General features: G+C 44.8%; 1 protein-coding gene across 2 annotated transcripts in view; it reads left to right on the top strand.

The window, feature by feature from the left end:
* Window positions 1–654: 654 nt before the first annotated feature.
* Window positions 655–25,807, top strand: part of LOC127598891 (ephrin type-A receptor 6-like) — a 59,665-nt gene continuing 34,512 nt past the window's right edge. For both annotated transcript variants that reach the window (XM_052062455.1, XM_052062454.1), the window contains exons 1-6: window positions 655–1,131; window positions 14,920–14,984; window positions 20,491–20,619; window positions 21,494–21,643; window positions 21,724–21,885; window positions 21,963–22,191. In XM_052062455.1, the coding sequence (XP_051918415.1) occupies window positions 1,050–1,131; window positions 14,920–14,984; window positions 20,491–20,619; window positions 21,494–21,643; window positions 21,724–21,885; window positions 21,963–22,191 (817 nt within the window). In that variant the 5' untranslated portion in view covers window positions 655–1,049. The remainder of the gene's footprint in view (window positions 1,132–14,919; window positions 14,985–20,490; window positions 20,620–21,493; window positions 21,644–21,723; window positions 21,886–21,962; window positions 22,192–25,807) is intronic.

Raw genomic sequence — 25,807 nt, 5'->3', positions numbered from 1 at the left:
TTTTTTTTGTTAGTTTTTTTTTAGCATAGGGCCTCATGTTTCATCACTACCCCGCGTGTGTGTGTGTGTGTGTGTGTTGGTGAATCATATGCATCAGTTCACAGGCAGCACTGCGTTTTTACTCGTGGGTGACCACACATGACTGTTTGCACACAAAAAGAAACCCCAACAACTCGCAAGATTTTAATAATGCATGATTCCCTTGTTTGGCAATTTCTGTCGGAAAGCAAGGTGATTAATTGACTTGATCAAGGACATGCGCGCACATGTGCTGGGATAGTTGCAAACATCGTGAATTTGAAATCTATCTGCTTGTCAGTGCAAACAGTTCCAGACAGCGTACCGATCCCAAAACCACATCATCCGATGCGGCTTATATCAGCTGCACTATAGCATGTGAGCGTTTGGCTGCTGCGTATTTCTATTTTTTTTTTCATCCATCACCCCCAAAATAGAAAGCCATGTGTTTTCAATCGTTTACATGCAGAAAGCGCGGGATAGAAGTGAGATCAGGAAAATAACATCACATTCGTAGCCTACTTGTTCTCCGCTGTTGGTGAAGAAGGGAGAGGAAGAGGGGGGCAGAGAGAGAAGAGAGAGAGCCAGAGAGGGTGAGCGCGCGTGAGGTAAACAGACAGAGAGACAGAGAAAGCGAGAGAGAGAAAGCGAGAGAGAGAAGCGGTATGTCTGGATCTTCAGCCTTGTTCTTCCTCTTGCTTGCTTTTGGGATAAACCGCCTTCAAATGAGGTACGGTACTTTGCCCTGAAAAGTTCGCCGTCGAACAAGACTCGCAAATTCTTTTATTTTGGAAGTTGCGGCCAACAAAGTGGTGGGGATTGCCCCCAACCCCCACCCCCCACCACCACCGCGCGCAATGGCATCGCATGTCCATCTCCCGTTCGCCGGGCGACGGACGACCTTGTGAGTGTGGATACAACGGCTTCCTTTCGTTTCGTTTCAAAGCCGTTAGCTTTTATTTTGGAGGGTCAAGTGAGAGGGTTCCGCGTAGGTTTTTGCCCGCTCCAGAGCGCACCTGTCTGACTCAACCATGCTCTCCTGTGGGAAATACTGCCTGCTTCTGGTCCTGCTCGCCCAAAGTAACCTGGGCGACCAAGGAGTCTCAAATCAAGGTGAGGACACGCGCCCTGCTTACGAGTAACAACAAAAAAGGCTTCAAGCTTGTCGTGAACTTCGTTTAAAGACGGAACAAAACACTACGCGACGAGTCTCATTTACTTGCGAGGTACTAACCAGCCTCACAGCTCGAGCTTCCATTTTAGATGTGCCTACATACTCGAGTTCATAAATAATGCTATATGTTATATAATCCCAATGGGGCTGTGGATACATTTAACAATGATTTATGTTTCTCTTTCTGCTATAGCACCAGTGGTACGCTTCGTAAGCTATCATGTATGCATATTTATCCGTTGGGCGATACACAGGTGCTAAACATCACGTACATTGTAATATCGTACAAAAGTACATTTATTGGAGTAGGCAAAAAGTGATCTCATATGCAGATTTTTAAAAACAAAATGGCCAGTTCACAAAATAAGTGGTTTTCTAATGCTGTAAAAAAAACAAAAAAAAACGAAACCACAAGTTTCTATAATGTGCGTACTTATTGAGATGTACCTGCGTGTATTTCGTGTACTACTAGAATATAAGAGAACTGGACTAGGCGGGAAAGGAGGTAAATACTTTGGAGACAAATATCGTTCCTTCAGCATCCTTCAGTAGGCAAAAAGTCAAAAAGTGATCTCATATGCAGATTTAAAGGATATCTTATCTTATCTTTAAAAACAAAATGGCCAGTTCACAAAATAAGTGGTTTTCTATCGCTGTAACCAAAAAACAAAAACAAACGAAACGACAAGTTTCTATAATGTGCGTACTTATTGAGATGCACCTGCGTGTATTTCGTGTACTACTAGAATATAAGAGAACTGGACTAGGCGGGAAAGGAGGTAAACACTTTGGAGACAAATATCGTTCCTTCAGTAGGCAAAAAGTCAAAAAGTGATCTCATATGCAGATTTTTAAAAACAAAATGGCCAGTTCACAAAATAAGTGGTTTTCTAATGCTGTAACCAAAAAAGCACCTACCGTGTATTTCGTGTACTACTAGAATATAAGAGAACTGGACTAGACGGGAAAGGAGGTGAATACCTTGGAGACAAATATCGTTCCTTCAGCATCCTTCAGTAGGCAAAAAGTCAAAAAGTGATCTCATATGCAGATTTTTAAAAACAAAATGGCCAGTTCACAAAATAAGTGGTTTTCTATTGCTGTAACCAAAAAAAAAAAAAAAAAAAAAAACCGAAACGGGAAGTTTCTGTAATGTGCGTACTTATTGAGATGCACCTGCGTGTATTTCTTGTACTACTAGAATATAAGAGAACTGGACTAGGCGGGAAAGGAGGTAAATACTTTGGAGACAAATATCGTTCCATTAGCATGCTAATTTTTTTTTTAAATCACCGTTCAATTTTGGCCCCCAAACAATTCTTTGGGTTACTTCATTTGACCACATCAATTTGGCAGCAATGTGTGACCACGTCTGCCTCCCAATCGGGTCAGGTCAGACTTTGTATGTTCATCAGAACATCACCGTGTAGAGTTTGTTCGTTCTCCGCTCCGCAAGCTAGTATAGGTTTTCTCCACGCACACCACTTTCGCACCTCCAAAATGCTTCATAGGTTACTTTTTGTTTAATTAAAATGATTAATTTTTTAAATATTTGAATAATCATAAATATTATAATTACTAATATTATTTGTAAGGTAGTTCTGTGACAAGGGTTGCTCAACGTCAGCTGGGATAGTCCGCAGCTCACTCATGACCCTAAAAAGTAAAAGCCGGATAGGAGATGGACGGATGGCAAAATCGACCCGTCTACCTCAAACCTGTCTTTGTTTCTATTCAATATTTTTAAAAGAAGTGTTTGTTGGTCTCCACGTAAATTGTGGAAAAACGCTCTGGCATTGTTGTCTACCGTCCAAAGTGTGAGAGCACACCAATATTGTAGCGCTGACAGGGAGTATAAGAGTTCAATGGAAGCCTCTGGCAACTTGTCAGCTCCGCCAATGCTTCGGACATGCCCGTTCCCCACCTCTGCGCTCATTTTTGTTGCTATCAGACGTGTCGGCTTCTGCTGCTGCCAGAAGAATCCCTCACAAACTCGCAATACGACGAGATTTTGGTTTGTGGAACGGAACGGGCAGCGTCAGTCGATTAGAAGATGGGCTTTCATCGATCATGTTATCAGCTCTGACTTGGTGCTCATGAGCCACATGGCTAAACTGTCTCCTTCATGTCAATCCCCTCTTGAAAATCTTCCGCTTCACACGTGGACAGAGGTCAGTTTATTATTCCTCGCCGCGGGTTTGATGTTTAGGATGCACGTTTTTCAAAAAGAGGACAGACGGCTCCTTGCGCCAGCCAAATGTCAGAGTCTCCTTCACTTCATCTCAGCGTGCACATCACTTGATGTCAGTGCGCCGAGTTTTCCCCCCCCCCACAGGACGCGCGTCTGCCCGCTCCAATGCCTGCGCTAGAGACAGGCTTGAAGGAGGGGGGGGGGGGGGGGGAAGGCGTACGGGAGGAACTTGATCAAACCACAACGTGAGGAGTTTCAAATGTACTCACAAAGCGGCGAGACTGACCAAGGTGCAAGTCTGGAATAGGAAGTTTTTTTGGGGGGGGGGCAAAGCAGGTAAGAATTAAAATCTTTCGTAAGTCAACTGCACGCATACTAATGGTGTCATTATTTCGTTTGTTTGTTAACTACAGAGAAAAAAAAATGAAAAATTGGATAAACTTACAAAAACCGCCTTGTTGTTTTGACTCATGTTAATAATTCACTTAGTTCAAGTGATAAAAAATTTCTGAAGTTGCCGCAAGCAAGTTACTTCAAGTGGATCGAAATTAAAAAAAAAATAGGTTGGCTCAATTACTTAAAACAAATAATCTATTCAATGTCAACTTAAAGTTTTTGCTTCACGCTGAATAGTTTTCGCCGAAAAAAACAATACGTTGTAAAATGAAGATTTCAAGTTACTGGCGCACTCATATTGGCCCCCGAAGGACAATTTCTTCAATGAATGACACGCACATTTTTGGGGGGAGGAAAATTGGAGTACCGGAGCATGGATGTGAACCCACAACGCCTGAACTGTGAGGCAGCCGTGCTACCAATTTAACGTATATTCAGCAGAACTAAAAAAAAAAAAAATAAAATAAAATAAAAGGCTTTAAATGTGTTTTGACTGAAGCCAGTCAGGCTCATTAAGATTATTAATGAAAAGGTTTGAGGTATTTTTTGTGTTGGCAAATAAATACCCCCAGAAAACCAACCATGACACACACACCCGCACTGAAAAAAATTCATGTTATGAAAAAAAAAAATAATAATAAAAAGGAGTCTTGCGGTTGTAGTAAGGGGAAGTCCTTTGAAGAAACAGGCCCGGTTGGAGCAGATCAATGCCAGAGTTCAATGATCATTATCAAGCGAGTGTTTCTCACAGTTTGTGATGGAAGCCGACTGGCCCGCATTATCTTCGTACTTAGGGAGCCAAGATGCTCCCGGTGTTATTCGAAGTGACCGATCGCTCTTAAAAGGAGGGGGGGGGGTCATTGTGCTATAAAGGATGCCATTGATTGGAGGAGGTAAATAAATTGGGTGAGTGTCACCATCTTAATTGCATTGATTTTTTTTTTTTTTTTTCCCGCGTCGGGAAGTTTGCCTCACTGTGAGAACAAACATTTGCCATGTTCGCGCTCCTCTCCATTTTGACTTCTTTCCTGATCGCCCTCTGAGAATGAAAGCCAGTCGGGAAAGTTTTTGGTTCCTTGTTCTTGGTTGACTTTGCCATCGTGGCCTTCCTCCGGTCGAGACGCCGCAGACAGCACGGCTGCGGAGACGTTTCGTCTTGGCGACGCCTAGTCGGGAACAGTCACGTTTTCACCCGAGAGATCGGGCAAGAGATTTTGAAATATATCATGTGTAATATATGTTTTTGTTATTGTTGGAGGTGATGGTGGTGGTGCAAAACTGCACCAAATCATACTGAGGCATATGGCTAATATTTGCCCCGTTCATAAAGTCAGATTAGGTTAGCAAAAAATATTAAAAATATCTGTCAGGACACTCATTGCCAAGTCATAGACAAAAATGTAATGAACGCATTGGTGATATTTCTCCGTGAACTGCCCGTGAGAAGTATTGGAACTCATTATTTTGTGCCAGTGAGCTGAACATTTTTGGCTGGCAAAATCAGTTTGAATTGTAGAGGTGCGAAGTAAACGGCGCGTTAAGAATTACTTTTCAAATATTGCACCGTTTATATTTTTTTGAACCCATTTATGGACAAAATTTATGGACGACAAGAATTTCTGCTGCCTCGCTTCGATTCATATTTGTTTAACTCATATGTCAAATGCGAACATTTTTACAAATTTTTCCTCCGCCTACTTTTGCAACCGATTTTCAATCAAACTTTAAATGAAGTATCTTCCGACAGCTATAATTGAACAAATATAGCACCTGTCAGGGATGACATCTTTTTTTATGTAGAATACGTACTTTTTTTGCGGACAAATTTACAAATAATTCTTTGATAGTTAAATTGGGAATCATCAACCTGTCACGTTTGCCCATCTTTTCCCCCCTGCTCTCTAATTTTCTCATCGCAATCATTCTTGATTGATCCGTCGCCCAAAGCATTCGATCAATCTAGAGCGCTTTGAAACACTCATTCATGCCTTTGTCACATCTCGGCTGGATTAATGTAACGTACTTTAAATTGGAGTCAACCAATCCTCCATTAAGCATCTCCAGTTGGTCCAAAGTGCCGCTGCTCGCCTCTTGACTGGTACTCGTAAGAGGGAGCACAGAACTCCTACGCTCACATCCCGATTCTTTTGAAGATCCTATTATTATTATGTTTTTCTGAAAAATTTAAAATGACCTTGCCCCACCTTACCGCTCTGATCCCCGGACCAGACACCATTAGGGGTACCGAGACTTAAGCGGAGAATCAGAGGGGATGGAGCCTTTTCCTTTGCCGGTCCCTCTCTTTGGAATGACCTTCCGCTGAACGTTCGGCAAGCCCCTTCACTGCCCATCTTTCAAACTCGTCTTAAAACTAATTTTTAATTTTGGCTTTTGACTCAGCATGAGACTTGATTTTCAGTTTGACAGTTTTTGTGCTCTCTACGCGTTGTTATTCATTTCTTATTTTATTGATTGTTGTTATACGAAATCTTTTTGCTCCATGTCCAGCACTTTGTATACAGCACCGATTGATTTAAAGTGCTGCTGAAATACTGTCCAGTTGTATCGCGGCGGATGATAATTCGATGCTTTCTGGCACGGTCCAATCTTGCTTTCCTGTGCGTCAATGTTACCGGAGGGTTGGCAGCACGAAGCCATCTCTGGAGTCAAATTTGGACAATGATTTTGAGCCCATCTACCTTCTATGGATCACTCTTGACGTCTGTTGATGTTGTGGAGGGGTTTGTATCACCACTGCCAAGTCAGTCGCCTGATTTAAAGCCAAGGGAGGAGACCAAAATTAAGGCTGGCCAAGGTCCACAAATACGCACAAACGTAACGTGGAGGCAATGACGGCCAGAATTTGAAAAGATGATTTCGATTTCATGCTAAGCATCCACTGTATAAGTCTTGAAAGTCCTGGACAGTGAACGCCATATTTTTGTGAAACCTCTCAACTCAAAATGGAGAGTTTATTTTTTTGTTGTGCCCAGTGAAAGTCTGTCACAGGCTGAGGTGTAAATCTGCAAAGGGGCAGGTGAGACTAAGTTTTGGTATTTCAGCAGACCCACGTGGCGCATTTTTAAAAAGGGCATTTTGTGCATTTGGGAGCATGAACACAGCTGACTTGTTTCACCGCTAATCGACTCGTCTCCTCTCGTTCCCTTTAAAAGCCCTGCAGACTTCTACGGACGCACCTCCCCGCCCCCCCCATTTCCTACACCCTGAGTATATTTGTGACGCTTTATAAAAAAAAATATTGGCTATTTTGGACTGTTACACGGCCACCCTGTCATCGTACGTCAGCCGCAATTTCAGTGCCGGCGAGGTCCTTAATAGTCCTCAATAGTGACTAACGGCTTCATTTGGACTACCTAAAGGTGATCAGCGCTGCTCCGTGCGACCGCTGCATTCATCCACATTTGGAAATACCAGCCTCCACGTTGGAGTGGGCGGGTCATCAAAAGACGTGACTCCGCGGTCAATCATGTCGAGCCCTGAAGTGGGACTGGCTTCATTGATGGAGATTGGTAACCGTTTGTGTGGAGACAAAGGAAATTGCCCATTCATCAGATCAAACTGTCCGGCAGGCCTGCGCCGCATCATGACTCTCCTCCAACCCTGAGCTGTGACCGGAGAGCAGAGCTCGAGATTCTTCACGTTGTGTGTCGTGGTTCATTGAACAAACAGGATTTTTGAGGCCGAATCACAAGGTAATTACAATCTCTATTTGCACTCTCGTTTTCTGATTGGACGGCTGATTGCTTTTGGTTTTGGGCCAATGTGTGGCGTTCTCCCAAGAGGAAGAAGAAGAGCAAAACGAGACGTATTTAAGGAAAAGCAGACTGTTGCGGATTTTGCAATTCAAGAGCATTCTCACTGTCAACCGTGCAGAAACCAAGTCGGAGGTCAATTCACTATGCCGTTGGCTGTTTGACCTTTGATCACTTCGGTCATATATAGTATGACAACATCGAGCAGCACGTTTTGGAAAAGAACAACCGCAACGTTGCTCACGGGGAACGACTATCACCGAAAATAGGAGCGCTTTTGCTTTTTGCTTCCAAACATGCCGACGCATCTAAAGACGATTCAAACGGAATTTAGCCGCTTGGGCTGCAATGACGAGGAGACGAGGAGGGACCCCCGTTTGGTCCCAACTTCAAAAGCTGTCAATAAAATGCTCTTATAGGGATTGAATATTAAAATTAATCCAGAAATTAAAGGGCTATATTTTTTTTGGGTCACCATTTTTTTGTGTCCATAATTAACATGACCGCAACTTGCGGACGCCGCGTTGTAGTGACACTCTACTTGAACAGAGGCGCCGCAGAGGCTATTCCCGGTCATAATGATCATAGATAATTAATTATGAACAGATAAAAAATCTCATCAGTGGGAGTATGGGATGTCAAGTGGCGGACTTTTGGGTGATTGTCACAGTCTAATCTGCAAATGCTGTTTGCAGCAATGACCTCAGAAGAGAAATTGAATGTTGGTCATTTGCAGTAATTGTCGCTCGTGTCGACGGTTACAAGCGCAAAGTGCTCCAATCTTGTACGGCGCAGCGGATTGGACTTTTCCGAGGCTTTTCGTCGAAGCATGGGGTGCGTATGCGACCCAGAGTGGCTCTGTACCTTCCGTGAACAAATTTATTTTTAGCGGAACGGATTCGGCTGCGTCTCACTCAGACACAAGTGGCGCCTTTTCCGCTGAATTCTACCACAGATGGCAGTGAAACGCCGTTTACAGGCCGGCGTCTCTGCTCGGATGACATTTTCTTGGAAAAGTCGTGACGGATGAAAAGATTTTTCTTGAAATTAATTTTAACAAATAATATTGAATGAGAGTTGGGGTGCATTGAGTCTGATTCTTGCCATTCGGTGTTGTTATTGTCTCACTTGTTATTTGGAGACTGGTGTTGCTTGAAAATTTATTATTTAAATTAAAGCAATTTATTATTAAAGCAATACTTTAATTTATTTTATTTAAATTAAAGCAATTTATTATGCTTTCATTTAGGGCTGTCGGATATGAACAAAAATTTAGATTACATGGTCAAAATATATATATCAATATTAACTTAAGTGGCCCGGTAGTCCAGTGGTTAGCACGTCGGCTTCACAGTGCAGAGGTACCGGGTTCGATTCCAGCTCCGGCCTCCCTGTGTGGAGTTTGCATGTTCTCCCGGGTCTGCGTGGGTTTTCTCCGGGTGCTGCGGTTTTCTCCCACGTTCCAAAAACATGCGTAGCTGGCTGATTGAACACTAAATTGTCCCTAGGTGTGAGTGTGAGCGCGGATGGTTGTTCGTCTATGTGTGCCCTGCGATTGGCTGGCAACCGATTCAGGGCGTCCCCCGCCTACTGCCCGGGGACGGCTGGGATGGGCTCCAGCACCCCCCGCGACCCTAGTGAGGATCAAGCGGCTCGGAAGATAACTTAAGTGTAAAAAAAAATGACAATGGAAGTTGTTCTGAATTGGTTGTGTAATTATTTGGCAAAACTAAAATGAATGTAAAATAACATGTCAACAACAAAATAATTGTAAATGTTTTTAATTCAATTTTATTTCACTCTGCACATTTCAAAATTCACCAATTAACGTATACAATCTAAATATAGTGCTGCAGTCCTTGTAGGCTTCTCCTCTTGGCTGACGTGTCCGATCATTTCCTGATTCATTTTCTACGCGTGCACTTGCTGCGGATTTTTTTTTTGTACGTCCACTTTTTAATGACCTGCCGATTTGCTGTCTGTAGTCGCGCGCACTCCGCTGTGATTCCAGCCGCGATTGTGTCAAAGGTGCGCTGTACAACCCAAGCGCTTCATTTGGTGTTTTGCGACATCATTCCTAAATAGCTCGGTGCTTCGCATGGCTTCCCGTTAATTACTCCGCGTACTCTTGTAATGAGAACAACGCTTGTCAGAAATGTTGCTTAATATGTGCAATGGAGGTGATTATTAGAGAATACTGCAAAGACTTCCCCCCCTCCCTCTCTCTCCCAACTTCCACACTGCCCCCGCCCACCCCCAGTGATGTGCGTGCAGCGGCCGACAATAGCGCACTGGAAGGCGGCCAAGTCGCCAGCACTGACTCCCCGAGTCCCGGTCCCTCTGCTGGCTCCTTTTTTTTTCTCCCTTCGGAACTTCCACGCTGCTTTGTACACCCCCCACCCCCCCCCCCCTGCCTTCCCTCTCCCTGCAATACATGCAGCCACTCACAGCCAAGAACGGTGCCCCCTAAAACGACCACACCAGCAAAATCTCACTTAGATTAGCTGTTTTTCCAAAAATGCGCATATTTGGGGTCACGAGTCACTGAACAAGAGTTTGGTCGTTAAAGTCCAAATCCGGACTCGAAAACTACGTTTATAGCATCGATGACACTGGTGTCAAACTGGTGGCCCGGGGGCTAACTCTGGCCCGCCACATGATGTAATGCGGCCCGCAAAAGCAAATCATCAATGTCAACCTTATTAGCAAAATCAAATAAATAAATGCCAAAATTACAAATTGTCTTCAGGTGTCAAACTGGTGGCCCGGGGGCTAACTCTGGCCCGCCACATGATGTAATGTGGCCCGCAAAAGCAAATCATCAATGTCAACCTTATTAGCAAAATCAAATACAATACAATACAATACAATACAATACATGCTGATTTATATAGCGCTTTCACAACAGCGGCAGCTGTAACAAAGCGCTTTACAAAACAGTTAACATAAAGTAAAATAATAAACACAACACATAACATAAAACACGGACAGTCGTGCAGTCCTAACCACTTTTCCGTCACACGCTTTGTTGTTTGAAGCGGTTTGAGATGAAAGAGGAGAGAATCAAAGTGTCCTTTAACCAATGGATCAGAGACGTCATGCTCAAAATGTGCACACGTCGGCTACAAGCTAAGTTTCAAAGTCAACAAGAAGCTGTAGCATCCATTGACGAAAAAAGAGATTGGTTCACTTCTCCTGTCCCATGGAAATCCATTTCAATTCCAAGCGGCGACTCACGGTTCCAAATACGCATCAGCGCTCTTCGCCAACGTTCCGCTCTCCTCATCCTCAACTTCAGCACCAATTCCAACTGTCCAACAGCGCTGACATAGCCACTGAACAAATCGGGGTTGTGAAAAATGCTGCCCATTACTGGCGCAAAAAACACAAGCGCTCCAGGTCTGTCCAGCACCGACAGTCAATGGCGCCGACATTCCTCCCAATCAAAATCTGTTCTGGTACAGGCGTGCTGCCGAGAAGGCGCAACCACCAAGCACAGATACTGCTCCTTTGACGAATGTCGTGGCCAAAAAGCGCTGAAAACAGTCCATATCAGGTCCACACAATGAAACAACAAACAAGATGTAAATAAATAAATTTATAAATAAATTTACAAATAAATAAATGCCAATATTACAAATTGTATTCAGGTGTCAAACTGATGGCCCGGGGGCTAACTCTGGTCCGCCACATGGTGTAATGTGGCCCGCAAAAGCAAATCATCAATGTCAACCTTATTAGCAAAATCAAATAAAATAAATGCCAATATTACAAATTGTGTTCATGTGTCAAACTGGTGGCCCGGGGGCTAACTCTGGTCCGCCACATGATGTAATGTGGCCCGCAAAAGCAAATCATCAATGTCAACCTTATTAGCAAAATCAAATAAATAAATGCCAAAATTACAAATTGGTTGGTGCCTGTCGTGGCGGCAACCCCCGTACTCGCTGGTGGACACCAGCAGTGAGGGATGCCGTCAAGCTGAAGAAGGAGTCCTATCGAGCCTTTATGGCCTGTGGGACCCCAGAGGCAGCTGACGGGTATCGATTGGCCAAGCGGGCCGCGGCTTCGGTGGTCGCCGAGGCAAAAACCCGAGCGTGGGAAGAGTTCGGTGAGGCCATGGAAGCCGACTTCCGGACGGCTTCGAGGAAATTCTGGTCCACCATCCGACGTCTCAGGAGGGGGAAGCAGTGCACCACTAACACTGTGTACAGTGGGGATGGGGCGCTGCTGACTTCGACTCGGGACGTTGTGAACCGGTGGGCAGAGTACTTCGAAGACCTCCTCAACTCCACCAACACGCCTTCCTTGGAGGAAGCAGAGCCCGGGGACTCTGAGGTGGGCTCTCCTATCTCTGTGGTTGAAGTCACCGATGTGGTTAAAAAGCTCCTCGGTGGCAAGGCCCCAGGGGTGGATGAGATCCGCCCGGAGTTCCTCAAGGCTCTGGATGTTGTGGGGCTGTCCTGGTTGACACGCCTCTGCAACATCGCGTGGACAACAGGGAGAGTGCCTCTGGATTGGCAGACCGGGGTGGTAGTCCCTCTTTTTAAAAAGGGGGACCGGAGGGTGTGTTCCAACTACAGAGGGATCACACTCCTCAGCCTCCCTGGTAAGGTCTATTCAGGGGTGCTGGGGAGGAGGGTCCGTCAGGAAGTCGAGCCTCAGATTGAGGAGGAGCAGTGTGGTTTTCGTCCCGGCCGTGGAACAGTGGACCAGCTCTACACCCTTAGCAGGGTCCTTGAGGGTATGTGGGAATTCGCCCAACCAGTCTACATGTGTTTTGTGGACTTGGAGAAGGCGTTTGACCGTGTCCCTCGGGGAGTTCTGTGGGGGGTGCTTCGTGGGTATGGGGTACCGAACCCCCTGATACGGGCTGTTCGGTCACTATACCACCGATGTCAGAGTTTGGTTCGCATTGCCGGCAGTAAGTCGGAATCGTTTCCAGTGGAGGTAGGACTCCGCCAAGGCTGCCCTTTGTCGCCGATTCTGTTCATAACCTTTATGGACAGAATTTCTAGGCGCAGCCGAAGCGTTGAGGGGGTCTGTTTTGGGGGCCTCAGTATTTCATCCCTGCTTTTTGCAGATGATGTGGTGCTGTTGGCTCCTTCAAACGGGGCTCTCCAACTCTCACTGGAGCGTTTCGCAGCCGAGTGTGAAGCGGTTGGGATGAAAATCAGCACCTCCAAATCTGAAACCATGGTCCTCAGTCGGAAAAGGGTGGAGTGCCCCCTCCGGGTCGGGGAGGAGATCTTACCCCAAGTGGAGGAGTTCAAGTATCTTGGGGTCTTGTTCACGAGTGGGGGTAGGAGGGAGCGGGAGATCGACAGGCGGATCGGTGCAGCGTCTGCTGTGATGCGGACGTTGTATCGGTCTGTCGTGGTGAAGAAGGAGCTGAGCCAAAAGGCGAAGCTCTCAATTTACCGGTCGATCTACGTCCCAACCCTCACCTATGGTCACGAGCTATGGGTCGTGACCGAAAGAACGAGATCCCGGATACAAGCGGCCGAAATGAGTTTTCTTCGCAGGGTGTCCGGGCTCTCCCTTAGAGATAAGGTGAGAAGCTCAGTCATCCGGGAGGGGCTCAGAGTCGAGCCACTTCTCCTCCACATCGAGAGGAGCCAGATGAGGTGGCTTGGGCATCTGATTCGGATGCCTCCTGAGCGCCTCCCCGGTGAGGTGTTCCGGTCATGTCCCACCGGGAGGAGACCCAGAGGAAGACCCAGGACACGCTGGAGAGACTATGTCACCCAGCTGGCCTGGGAACGCCTCGGGATCCCCCGGGGAGTGCTGGAAGAAGTAGCTAGGGAGAGGGAAGTCTGGGCTTCCCTGCTAAAGCTGTTGCCCCCGCGACCCGGCCCCGGATAAGCGGTAGATGATGGATGGATGGATGGATTACAAATTGTCTTCAGGTGTCAAACTGGTGGCCCGGGGGCTAACTCTGGCCCGTCACATGATGTAATGTGGCCCGCAAAAGCAAATCATCAATGTCAACCTTATTAGCAAAATCAAATAAATAAATGCCAATATTACAAATTGTATTCAGGTGTCAAACTGATGGCCCGGGGGCTAACACTGGCCCGCCACATGATGTAATGTGGCCCGCAAAAGCAAATCATCAATGTCAACCTTATTAGCAAAATCAAATAAATAAATGCCAATATTACAAATTGTCTTCAGGTGTCAAACTGGTGGCCCGGGGGCTAACTCTGGCCCGCCACATGATGTAATGTGGCCCACAAAAGCAAATCATCAATGTCAACCTTATTAGCAAAATCAAATAAATAAATGCCAATATTACACATTGTCTTCAGGTGTCAAACTGGTGGCCCGGGGGCTAACTCTGGCCCGCCACATGATGTAATGTGGCCCGCAAAAGCAAATCATCAATGTCAACCTTATTAGCATAATCAAATAAATAAATGCCAATATTACAAATTGTCTTCAGGTGTCAAACTGGTGGCCCGGGGGCTAACTCGGGCCCGCCACATGATGTAATGTGGCCCGCAAAAGCAAATCATCAATGTCAACCTCATTAGCAAAATCAAATAAATAAATGCCAATATTAGAAGTTGTCTTCAGGTGTCAAACTGGTGGCCCGGGGGCTAACTCTGGTCCGCCACATGATGTAATGTGGCCCACAAAAGCAAATCATCAATGTCAACCTCATTAGCAAAATCAAATAAATAAATGCCAATATTACAAATTGTCTTTAGGTGTCAAACTGGTGGCCCGGGGGCTAACTCTGGTCCGCCACATGATGTAATGTGGCCCGCAAAAGCAAATCATCAATGTCAACCTTATTAGCAAAATCAAATAAATAAATGCCGATATTACAAATTGTCTCAACCTTTAAGAAGCATTTTTTTTTTGTTGTGACCGGGTCCCTTTTCAAAATATGATGAATTATCGCGCATCACTTTTCACTCTTGACTTTTTTTTTCCCCCCTTCCGATTTAGAACAATCCCCCTCTTCACAGGAAAATTCTTATCTTCCTGACTTTCCCCGTCGATGGAAGCCAGGTGTCTATTAGCGCCGCGTTGTCCTAGACCTTGAAAAGAGCTGTTATTTCACCCTTGGTTGAATCCGTTAAGGCCGTTAGGGCGCGTTCCGCTGCTCATTGACAGCTTGATAAGTATTGTCTGCTCTCTTCCCTTTTTTGTCGTTTGCATTTCTCTTCTCTGTAACTTCCCCGGCCAGCAGCCTCTTTTGCACTTGCCCTGTTCGGGTTTTTTGTTTTGGGGGGGTTGGTTGGTTTTTTTTTCCCGCCACCCTTCTGGCGCTCGCTGTGTTTGTCCCGCCGTGCTCTTGCTCTCTCTTCTCCATTTTACATGACTTTCTCTCTCTTGCCGCTCTGCTCTTTTTCCAGTGATTCTTTTGGACACCACGGCGGTGCTGGGGGAACTGGACTGGAAAACCTATCCTATCAATGGGGTGAGTTATATTGGCATATAAGAATTAAAAAAAAAAAAAACAATAAATAAATAAATAAATAAATAAAGAAAGCTCAATAGGTTTTAAACTGTTGAGAAATAGAGATGACAAACTGCAAATGGCTCCCCCTTTTATGTCAATTGACATAGACCAACGAACATCTGAACATGCATCGAAAGCAAACAAAATATCCAGAGCTCAAGGTCACCCTTCTCTCCTGGGGCAATGATTTCGATGAAACATCTCCAGAATATCACGTCACATCATCCATACCAAAACAGCAGATCTTATGAAGCGAAAGTGTTATATATATGTTATAAAGCGTGTACAAGACTTGAAGTCTTCTCATTGTTTTTTTTTCTTTCTTTGCGGAGCATTTTGGCGAAGCAGTGAGAGCATTTTTCTCCTTTTGAGGAGCAACCGTTTTGCAAGGTTAACCCCACGGATCTCAAGCAAGCAAAAACCAAAAAAAACAACAACAAAAGATGATATAACGAATAAACAACCGTACGTTTATCATTTAATAGGTTCTTCTTTAGCTTGCAGGTGTACTTCATGATATTCAGGAGGATTTTGGACCGTGAATAATAAAGTTCAGACAACAATTGCAACATATTCAAGCAATTTTATTCACTCCAGTGCTTGTTTTGAGCTTGAAAAGCTAAAGACAGAATAAAAGCACCTTGGCTTGGAAATCTTTTTCAGTTGGCTTGGTTAAAAAAATTAAATTAAATTAAAAAAGCAAAGCCGAAGGAGAAACGTATGCGATGAAACTGCAACCATCAGCATGGAGCAGCAGTAATTTTTCTAAAAATGTCAGGTCTAATCTCAGCTACGAAATGATCGCTGAACATTTTGTGCTCTTGGATTTCATTAAAAATAATATTAAAAAAAAAAAAAAGCATCTTCAATCTTTTGCAGCGAAGCCAATATGAACATACAGAAAAATTTTTTGGCCGACTGCCACGGTCACCTCGGAAAATGTTCTCTGTCGAAACGGCTCGGCATCCTCTGCGGATCACGTGACCCGTAATTGATTGAACAACAACACAAAACGTCACCGCATAGATTCACATCAAATCAATAATTCATCACGACGGTGGAGATTTCAACGTTATTTTCATAGTGCTTCTCACTCTCTCGCATGGAGGGAGACGATGACAAATTGGGCTGGTGTCATTTAAATCTTGCTGCTATTTGCTATATATAATCATGGTGTGTGTGTGTGTGTGTGCGCGCGCGTCTGTTTAACTGGATGTGGATATTTACTCATACATAGCCTCTTTATCAATGAAAGGTCTAACATCTTAATCAGATTTTTGCCTAATTAGGTTTCTGATTCATCATCTGTCATAGTTCACATTTTCTGCCTTTCTTGCGAGCACGGTGACGCTTCTCACAATATCGCGAACGCAAATGATGAACCGCGAGGACAAAAAGCCACTGTGTCGTTTGGGCTGCTGTCACATGTCGGTGTGGTTAGGCCCAACATGATTGACTTTGAAGTCTTCATTCATTTAAACAACGTCAGCACGGTGACTTTGCCACTTTATTGCTCGTGTTTATTAGTCATATCGGGTTTCCAAAAAAAAAAAAAAATTGGTCCTGTTTCAAGCCGGGAAGAAATTTCCTTCTGTTTGAGCTCAGCTGTCAAAAATGCATTTCACCAGCTGTATTCAGTCCTGTTGGGAGGGGGGAAAAATAAAAAAATTGCAACCAAATGATTTGGAAAGTGACCACAGTTTGGAGAAAGTCTTTTAATGAAGAAGTTGCAGAAGAACACCACGAATTTGACAATGCGAGAGAGAATGATTCCACTTGACGTATTGCGAACAAATGGGATGCTCAAAACCATGCTAGCGACACTCAAGGCTTACAAAAGCTGGCTGCAAAAAGATTAAGAATTATTTTTTAAAATTATTTTGTTAAAAAAAAAAACATGATGATAAAGTGCAGATGTACTCCACTGCAGATTGTGAATAAATTAAAAATGTCAAATGAATAATGCAGAAAACAAAAGAAATGTTTGTGCAAAAAAAAAAAAAAAAAAAAAGAGTGTGTGTGTGTGTGTGTGTGTGTGTGTGTGTGCGTGCGTGCGAGTATGTGGAACAGTTAATAGGCTCTGTGATTAGTTGGTGCATATCTGATGCAGCCCATCTTTCAGACGAGTTGGCGGAATTGTTTTTTTCCCCCGCCCTTCCTTTTTTTTGAACCGTGTCACATCCCAAGGGTGCATTTTTCGAATGCCGAAAAACATAGAACAACAAATCATTGTCATTTTCGGTTTGAGAGCTTCGCGGAACTCGCATGACTTCATGCCGAGCTCACGCAAAGCATAAAATCCAATCCAAGTGATGGCCTTCCCCACAAAATCGATAAGTAGGACACCCAATTTCGCATCGCAACAGTTAAATGTAGTGTCAAATTTGCAAAACGGACTACCGTATTTTCACGACTATAAGGCGCCATTAAAAGTCTAAAATTTTCTCCAAAATGGACAGGACGCCTTATAATGCGGAGCATCTTTTATATGAGCCGAGTTCCAAAATCTGGCTGAGACCCGACACGCTGTTTATATAGAGAAAAGGCGGAAGTGAGGTCGGCCAATCAGTGAAGCGCATCCGTGCACTTATATGTAAATTATGGAGAGAGAGAAAATTTGTACGTGAGTGACGACACGCACGCATGCGGAGAAGAGGTCGGCCAATCAGTGAAGTGCGGAGAAGAGGTCGGCCAATCAGTGAAGCGCGTCCGTGCACTTATATGTAAATTATGGAGAGAGAGAAAATGTGTACGTGAGTGACGACACGCACGCATGAGGAGAATAGGTCGGCCAATCAGTGAAGCGCGTCCGTGCACATAGATGTAAATATATGAAGCCAGCGATTTGGATGGATTACCGATACTTGCACAATTGTTCAATTCGGACACAGAAGATGACGACTTTGATGGCTTTCTGAGTGATGATTGAGCAAAATACGTGAGTACCTTGTAAATAAAATACACCCGAACTCAGTTCTGCTTTCGTTGCCTTTTTAAAAACGTGTTTTAGCTTTGAGCTTCAGTGTATGCTTCAAGCTAACGTGTTCGCGAACGTGTTAGCATGCAGGCATGCCGTATGTTTAAGCGTATGTTTTACCACTGTAAAACTGCGCCCATTAGTACAGTGCGTCCTGTGTATGTGTAAAATACAGAAATGTCACCCATTAATGAGACTGCGCCCAACCGTACGGTGCGTCGAATAGTCGTGAAAATACGGTAATTGTGATTTTATATGACTTGCAAAAAGTGCCCGGTTATCCTCTTTCGCTTTATGAAATATATCTGACTGCAGTGTGCCAACGACAACACCAAAACAAATATAAAGTCACGCTGGAATGAAATGGCATATTTTTATTTCGTTTTTTATTTTTATTTTTTAAAGTAGGTCACATTTTACATTGACAAAGCACTAAGGTGCGCCGAGGCACCTGCCACTCAGAGTGACGATTTTCATCTCTTCGTCACGTCTGTGAAATGAGGACAGACAGACAGATCAGACCCTCGATGGGGGCGAAAGCTCACACGGTGACAAAGGGGAAGTATTCAACAGTTACCGAGACAGGCAGCTGATGAGTTTCAACCCCTGCGGTGCACATAAACCTCAGAAACCACACACGCACATGGTTACCACAATCGGAATGTCATTTAATTCCCGCAAATCCGACAATTTTAACTCGGCAGATTTTTGAAACGACATTTGTCAACGGGGACATTGTGGCGTATTCCAGGGATTTTTGTAAGTCTGATTTCTGATGTTGGCAGTCAGCAGTTGCGATTGCGGATGACTGCCTAGCAAAACAACAAAAAAGAATAATAATTCCGAGCACGGCAGAAATAAACAGAATATCATGGAAACATCATCAGAAGATCCCAATCTCAAGTGATTGTTGTCATCTCCTCTTCGATGTTGTAGAACACGGTGATTGGGGGTAAGCCCCAAAAGAGTCAACGGTGCAACAACACCAACTCATCGACGGGCGGAGAGAAGCGTTCTATCAATAAACATTTTGGTTTTATGAAAACACGCTCTCCAAGCAGAGCAGACAAATAAGAGCTGTCTGATGCAACGTTTTGAAAACGTTGGTGAAAGTGACTCGGGATACTGTTTATTAAATGATATCAGGGAAGTGCATAGCTTGAACATGTTTTTTTTTATTTTTTTTGGGTGTGCGTGTGTGTCATCATTTGTGTTCATCTATCCAGAAGAAAACGTGTGAGTTTATGGGTCACTGATGTTGGACTTGCAACCACTTTTGGAGTTCATCGCAAAGTTGTTCATCCATCTTCATCCTGAAACCATCTACCTACATTCTTGCTGCTGGAGGATGTAAATTTCCCCAGTATGGGACAAATAAAGAACATCTCATCTCACATCTCACATCTCAACATCTCCACATCTCCACATCTCCACATCTCCACATCTCACATCTCACATCTCACATCTCTCATTTCTCATCTCTCATCTCTCATCTCTCATCTCATCTCATCTCATCTCATCTCATCTCATCTCATCTCATCTCATCTCATCTCATCTCATCTCATCTCATCTCATCTCATCTCATCTCATCTCATCTCAATCTCAAAAATGATCTTCTGGTGTCGAGCCTGAGTACTGATTAATCAACTTTCATTCCATTCATTTTCTCCCACTTCTCCTGCCCCGAGACTCCTTGGGAGTCCTCGAGGAGTCTTTTTGACCTGTGGGACTCCGATGGCGGCTGTTTGCTACTGGCAGGCTAAGATGATCGTTGAGGCAAAAAAAGTTGACTACGATGGGTGAGAATGATTTGCGAACGGTTTTAAGCAAATTGCGGTCCGCCATCTGTTGTGTCAGTACGGGGAAGCAGTGCAGCATTGACACTGTGTGTAGAAGGGCTTGGGGGGAGGGGCTTCTTAAATTGGTTGAGGTGATAACTCCTGGACGCCTCGCTGGTGAGGCGGATCCAGGCACGTCCTAGCGGGAGTGACTCGTGACACGCTGGAGAAACGTTGTGGGAATTTCTTGGGATCCCTTCAAAAGACTTGGATGAAGTTGCCTTGCATCGTGAAGTTTTGGGCTTAAGGCTGCTGCTCGCATGGACTCGACCCAGAATAAACGGAGGACGATGTTAGATGGCTGGATGGATGGATGCGTGGGGTCACAGGTGAGCTGAAACCGACCGACCCAGGCAGACTTTGGGCGAGAGAGACTCTGGACTGGTTTTAAATCACTCATCAATAAAAAGGTGTACCCCAAGACCTTTTGGTTTATCCAGTCTAGATTGTCCGCGCATAGTCCCCACAGAAATAAACACTTTTTCTTTTAAATCTCGAAAATTCAACAGCAACAAACCTACAGCGTACTATGATTCCGTTTTTAAATCCAAAAAAGAGAGGCTCTTTTGGTGTTTTTAAAATCTTTTTGTTCTCTGCATAGTAAAGACATCACCACATACCCCCTTTTATTTCCTTTTTTTCCCCCCAGTGGGATGCAATCACCGAGATGGATGAACAGAACAGACCGATTCACACCTTCCAAGTTTGCCATGTGATGGAGCTCAATCAGAACAACTGGCTCAGATCGGGATGGATACAGCGACAAGCAGCGCAGAGGGTTTGCGCCGCTTCTACACTCGCCATACATCCTCACATGCTCTTTTTTTTTTAAACTCAGAAAGTAAGATTTAGGTTGGTGGTCTGTAAAACTGAGACGCTGTCATGTCGGACATTGAAAATATCTAGTCCAAGCAAGGCGAAGCAGCCTTCCAAGTCATGTGTCAGAAAACAGATTATGCAAGCCCGTGCTATATACATTGATCAATGATTGATCAATAAACTGCTGTTTCAATCATTCACGGCAAAGGAAGTCTTCCCGAATGGAGTACGGTCCAGCTTGACTGAACCTTGGCTGTGTCGCAAACTTTTACCAGCCTCAGTGTTTAAAGATATAACAAACGAATCATTTTCCACATCTCCAATACAGTGGTACCTCTCGTTACAAAATTAATTGATTCTAGAAGAAATTTCTGAACTCGGAACATTTTGTAAGTAGAGACGCGTTTTCCATGTAAACACTTTTCTGGGTGATTCGCATTTACGTCAAACTATCGGACCGCCTCTATGGCATGTGGGGCGAATGACACGCATAGACACATACGGTAGTGGTCCCACTCGGCCAATGGGATGCCAGGAAGGTGCTAGGTAATAGCCAATGGCAGAGCAGCTGTTAAGTATGTTGCGTTCAGGAAACTCGGAGCTGCGAGTAGCAGCCCGTATTGTATTTTTACCTTTCGGATCTTGAAATTTCGTTCGTAACAGGAGGCAATATTTTCCTGTCGAGACGTTTTGTAACTTGAAGAGACATTCATAAGTAGAGGTACCACTGTAGGTTTTTTAAAAAAAAAAAACCTTTAACTCAAAAATATTCGTTTCCAAGCGATAAAGAATCTCATGGTGATTTCTGTGTGCGTATTTACGTGACCTGGTAGGTATACGTGGAGCTTCGTTTCACTCTGAGGGACTGCAACTCCATTCCTTGGGTGTCTGGCACCTGTAAGGAAACCTTCAACCTCTTCTACCTACAGACAAATGAACCGTTGCCCTCAGGGACACGTTTCAGGCCCACTGACTATGCCAAGGTTAGGATCCCCAAAAATGTGCCAAAAACAACAACAACAAAAAAAAACAATTGTTTGAAAGCATTTATTCTCACTTCCAGGTTGACACCATCGCGGCAGACGAGAGTTTCACTCAGACGGATCTTGGCGATCGCGTTCTCCGTCTCAACACAGAAATCAGGGAGGTGGGGCCGTTGGCGCAGAGGGGTTTCTACTTGGCCTTCCAGGACGTCGGCGCTTGTATTGCGCTCGTCTCCGTCAAGGTCGGCCAAGAGCTCGGAATTTTCTCTCTTCATTTTTTTTTTTTTGGTGACGCAGCTCTTTTGACCGTTTACATCAGGTCTTCTACAAACGCTGTCCGTCCACTTTGCGGAATCTGGCGGTGTTTCCTGACACCGTTCCACATCGGGATTCTTCCTCTCTGGTGGAGGTTAAGGGCGCCTGCGTGGAAAACGCGGAAGAGAAAGACACGCCCAAATTGTACTGCGGTGCCGACGGAGACTGGTTGGTGCCGCTGGGCCACTGCGTGTGCAGCATCGGCCATGAGGAAAAAGATGGCCACTGCCAGAGTAAGAACTCCTTTTTTTTTGTTGATCCGGAGTCAGACTTCAGTGACTTTGCGAGAACAATGTGATATTCAACGTTTTCAAATTCACTCATTCATTCATTCATCTTCCGAGCCGCTTGATCCTCACGAGGGTCGCGGGGGGTGCTGGAGCCTATCCCAGCTGTCTTCGGGCAGTAGGCGGGGGGACACCCTGAATCGGTGCCAATCGCAGGGCACACAGAGACGAACAACCAGTCGCACTCACACTCACACCTAGGGACAATTTAGAGCGTCCAATCAGCCTGCCATGCATATTTTTGGAACGTGGGAGGAAACCGGAGCACCCGGAGAAAACCCACGCAGGCCCGGGGAGAACATGCAAACTCCACACAGGGAGGCCGGAGCTGGAATCGAACCCGGTACCTCTGCACTGTGACGCCGACGTGCTAACCACTGGACTACCGGGCCGCCCGTTTTCAAATTCACTGGTGGGTATATGTGTGTGTGTATCCTGCCGAAATAACTCGTTTGGGAGACCACGGTCGAGGTTCTGACTTCAAAAATCGAATTCATGAATGCATTGTTTATATTTTTGGGGTGAATCCGACCCGATGGAAATCCGTTGAAAGCATAAAGCGAGTTCGCAAACAAAGCAAAGCGAATTGAAAAAAAAATAGGATGCCGATCAATCCGACAGAATCCATCTGTCGAGCTAAATTCGAATTCTTTCAACGCTCATGAATTCCAGTACTTCTGAACCTGTTGACAATCCATCGAGTAGCGCCGGCAACAGACAGACCATCGGGCGCATTTCCCACTCTGTCGGCGGGGAAAACTTCACCAAAAAGAAGCGTAAGAGCAATAACCTCGCATCACATTAATCGACCTCGCCGGTCTTCTGGTTCTTGCCGGGGATCGACTTAAATAAAGCGCCCGTCCCGAAGGATCTTCTCCGCCTCTCGACGTTACCTCCCGTCATTCCCTCTTCTTTTTTTTTTTGTTGTTCCTCCTGATTTCCTTTGACTTCATTGCGTCGCCTCGTCCTTTTAATTTGATTCGCTGTTCATCGCCTCGCTCCGGCCTCTTCATTTGCATTGTTGCTCGCGACCATTATTTTATCTTTTGAAAGCAAAATGGGGGCAGTACGTCAACCAGTCGGGCATTTTCTGACATTTTAAAATCGCCACCGGCTCCGTACGGGCGTCTCTGGACTCGGTCGTGTTCTTTTCGAGGGGCGGGGGGGAAGCGACACTTTGTCACACATTTTGTCCGTTTTTACCGCAACGAATGCCAGGCTATTGGAAAGCGTGCATCCGTGAGCGATGGTTATGAGACCCGGAGAAGGCTGATAAATAGCGCAAGGTTTCTGTAAAAGGCTTTTTGGGATATGGAACTCTAATTAGTTGTATCAGCATTACTTAATGTGCCCCGAGAGTCAGACGAAAAGTTTACCACAGCTGTTGGGTTGCTCCGGATAGTTGCTGGCCTGGTTTCTCAATTAGTGCAGACAGAGTGAGGGGCTAGCCGGCTAATTGCCTTCATTTGTTAGTTCCGCTGCTAATTTAGCTTGCGTCTTGTCCTTTCCACAAGTCCCCCAACCCTCTTTTTCATTCCTAAGGCTCATACGTACTGCGGTAATGAAGGCGTACGGTAAATTAAGATGCCCGGCATGGTTACAGTTAGTTGAAATGCTCGTACTGTCATTTATTTTATGGAGTGAAAGAAGAGTCTCCGCAGACCACGGTTGAAATTCAGATGCAAACCCAGTGGTAAGGCAGTAGGCGCAGTTACTACAAATAGCCCACGGTCATTAGCGCGGCTCATATGTAGGACGCGCTCTAATATCGCCTTTATTGGCTACTGCGTTTGTGCGTTTGTTTCATCTTTGTCTCTTTCACATTTGCTCTCGGTATATTTGTGGAACTTTAAAGTGTGGTTAAACACCATGGAGGCCCGTCACATGTGATTACTGATGAGACGAGAGACCGCTGCCCTACATTTATACTCCGTTTTTTTGCGTGCCCCCTGCCGACAGTCGTTTGACATTCTCTTTCGTACCGGAGCGGTACCACTGTCAGGAAAATCTTGACAAGCCAATTCAATGAACAGGACAGTCATTCTCGGAGCATCAAAAACAACTAACTGGTCCTCACAAAGTTACAGTAGGTGTCATTAGCCCAGTGGCATAATTGTCCGAGTCATTTGTTCATTGTTTTTGGAAAACCAGACCGAAATTCATCAAACGGGAAGAGTCCCTTTACCTCGATTCAACCCTGGCGCATTGCCATGACCGGAATGACTGACAGTCCAAACAGACGTGAAAATAAAACATTTTTTAGAAAGCACATTGCTATTTATTGTTGTTGTTGATATTGTGATAGTAAGTTAAAAATGACTTGTGCTATTAGACTAACTATGTTTTTATTATTACTCCGATGTTTCTTGTGGGGCTTGAGATGTTGCTATGATAAGTGCAACAAATTCAAACCAGTTCTCAAATAGCGGGGTGGGCACGCCTGGGGGCCAGGGTGCAGTGGTGATCAGCCTCTGGATGAATACCTTTTTTAGGCCGTAGTAGAATAAAGGTTAATTGCACATCCACTACAGTAGGTGGCAGTGGTGGTTTCATTGTCCAAGTGTGCAGTTGTGCACTTAACAATTGTATAGACTCGTGAAACCATTTAACAGGGGTGCATATCTCGCAGTTTACGATACATGGGGTGCAAAACGATTCAAAAGACGGTTCGACCCCCCCCCCCCCCCCATATTTATACAGGTAGTCGCAGCAGAGACTTGGGGCGCTACTGAAAATAATGGAGAAGCACGGGCCCCAGCTTTATCTCACATCTTAATCTGAGTATTGATAATAATCTGACACAGACACGAAATGTGTGAGCAGTCAGCCATCAATCGCAAGTTAACTCTGAAAATCAAACATGATTAAATATTTTAAGCCTTTTTTTAAAAGAACATAGTTTTTGTTGTTGTCATTTTGACTTCAAAATGGCGCCGCGAGAGTGGCTGCCTTTCCAGCAGCTCCTATATTTTGTTCTTCCTTTCATGGAATTTCTCCATTGCGAGACTATTAAAGGGTTTCTTATCTTATCTTATCTTATCTTACATGTACTAATTATATTCGCCAGCCCAAGTCCTCCTATCATTGTGCGCGTGAGGTAAATGTGATTATTGCTTCTACAACCATCTCTTCTCCTCACAGCGCAATCGTTATATCAGTGACATCAGTCAAATTTCAATTAGAAAATGTAATCGATGGCAATCCTACCGCTTTGCCTTTTCATCAGAGATTTAGTTGAAATTAAAAATAAAATCGTCATTGGTGAACCTTTGCATTTGGGTGGGTGGGGGGGGGATAGGAAAAAAAGAAAAAAGCAGCACACTTTGCAAGTAGTTGCAGGAAGTTTAGGCGTGAACTTGCGATGACTTCTGCTTTCTCCTCGTTTTCATTTTGGAACACTGCTTCAAAGGGAGCTGTGATCAAAGCTGTCTGAGAGGCAGCATGGGGAACGAGTGAGAGCCGGAGAGGGGGGAGAGAGAGAGAGAGAGCGCGAGAGAGCGAGAATAGGGAAAACCCCAGCGCCGCTTCCAAATACGAGCACAGCTTCTCTTCAACGTGTCCG

Source organism: Hippocampus zosterae, chromosome 4 (genome assembly GCF_025434085.1).
Source record: "Hippocampus zosterae strain Florida chromosome 4, ASM2543408v3, whole genome shotgun sequence".
NCBI lineage: Eukaryota > Metazoa > Chordata > Actinopteri > Syngnathiformes > Syngnathidae > Hippocampus > Hippocampus zosterae.
This window is presented reverse-complemented; position numbering and strand designations above follow the sequence as displayed.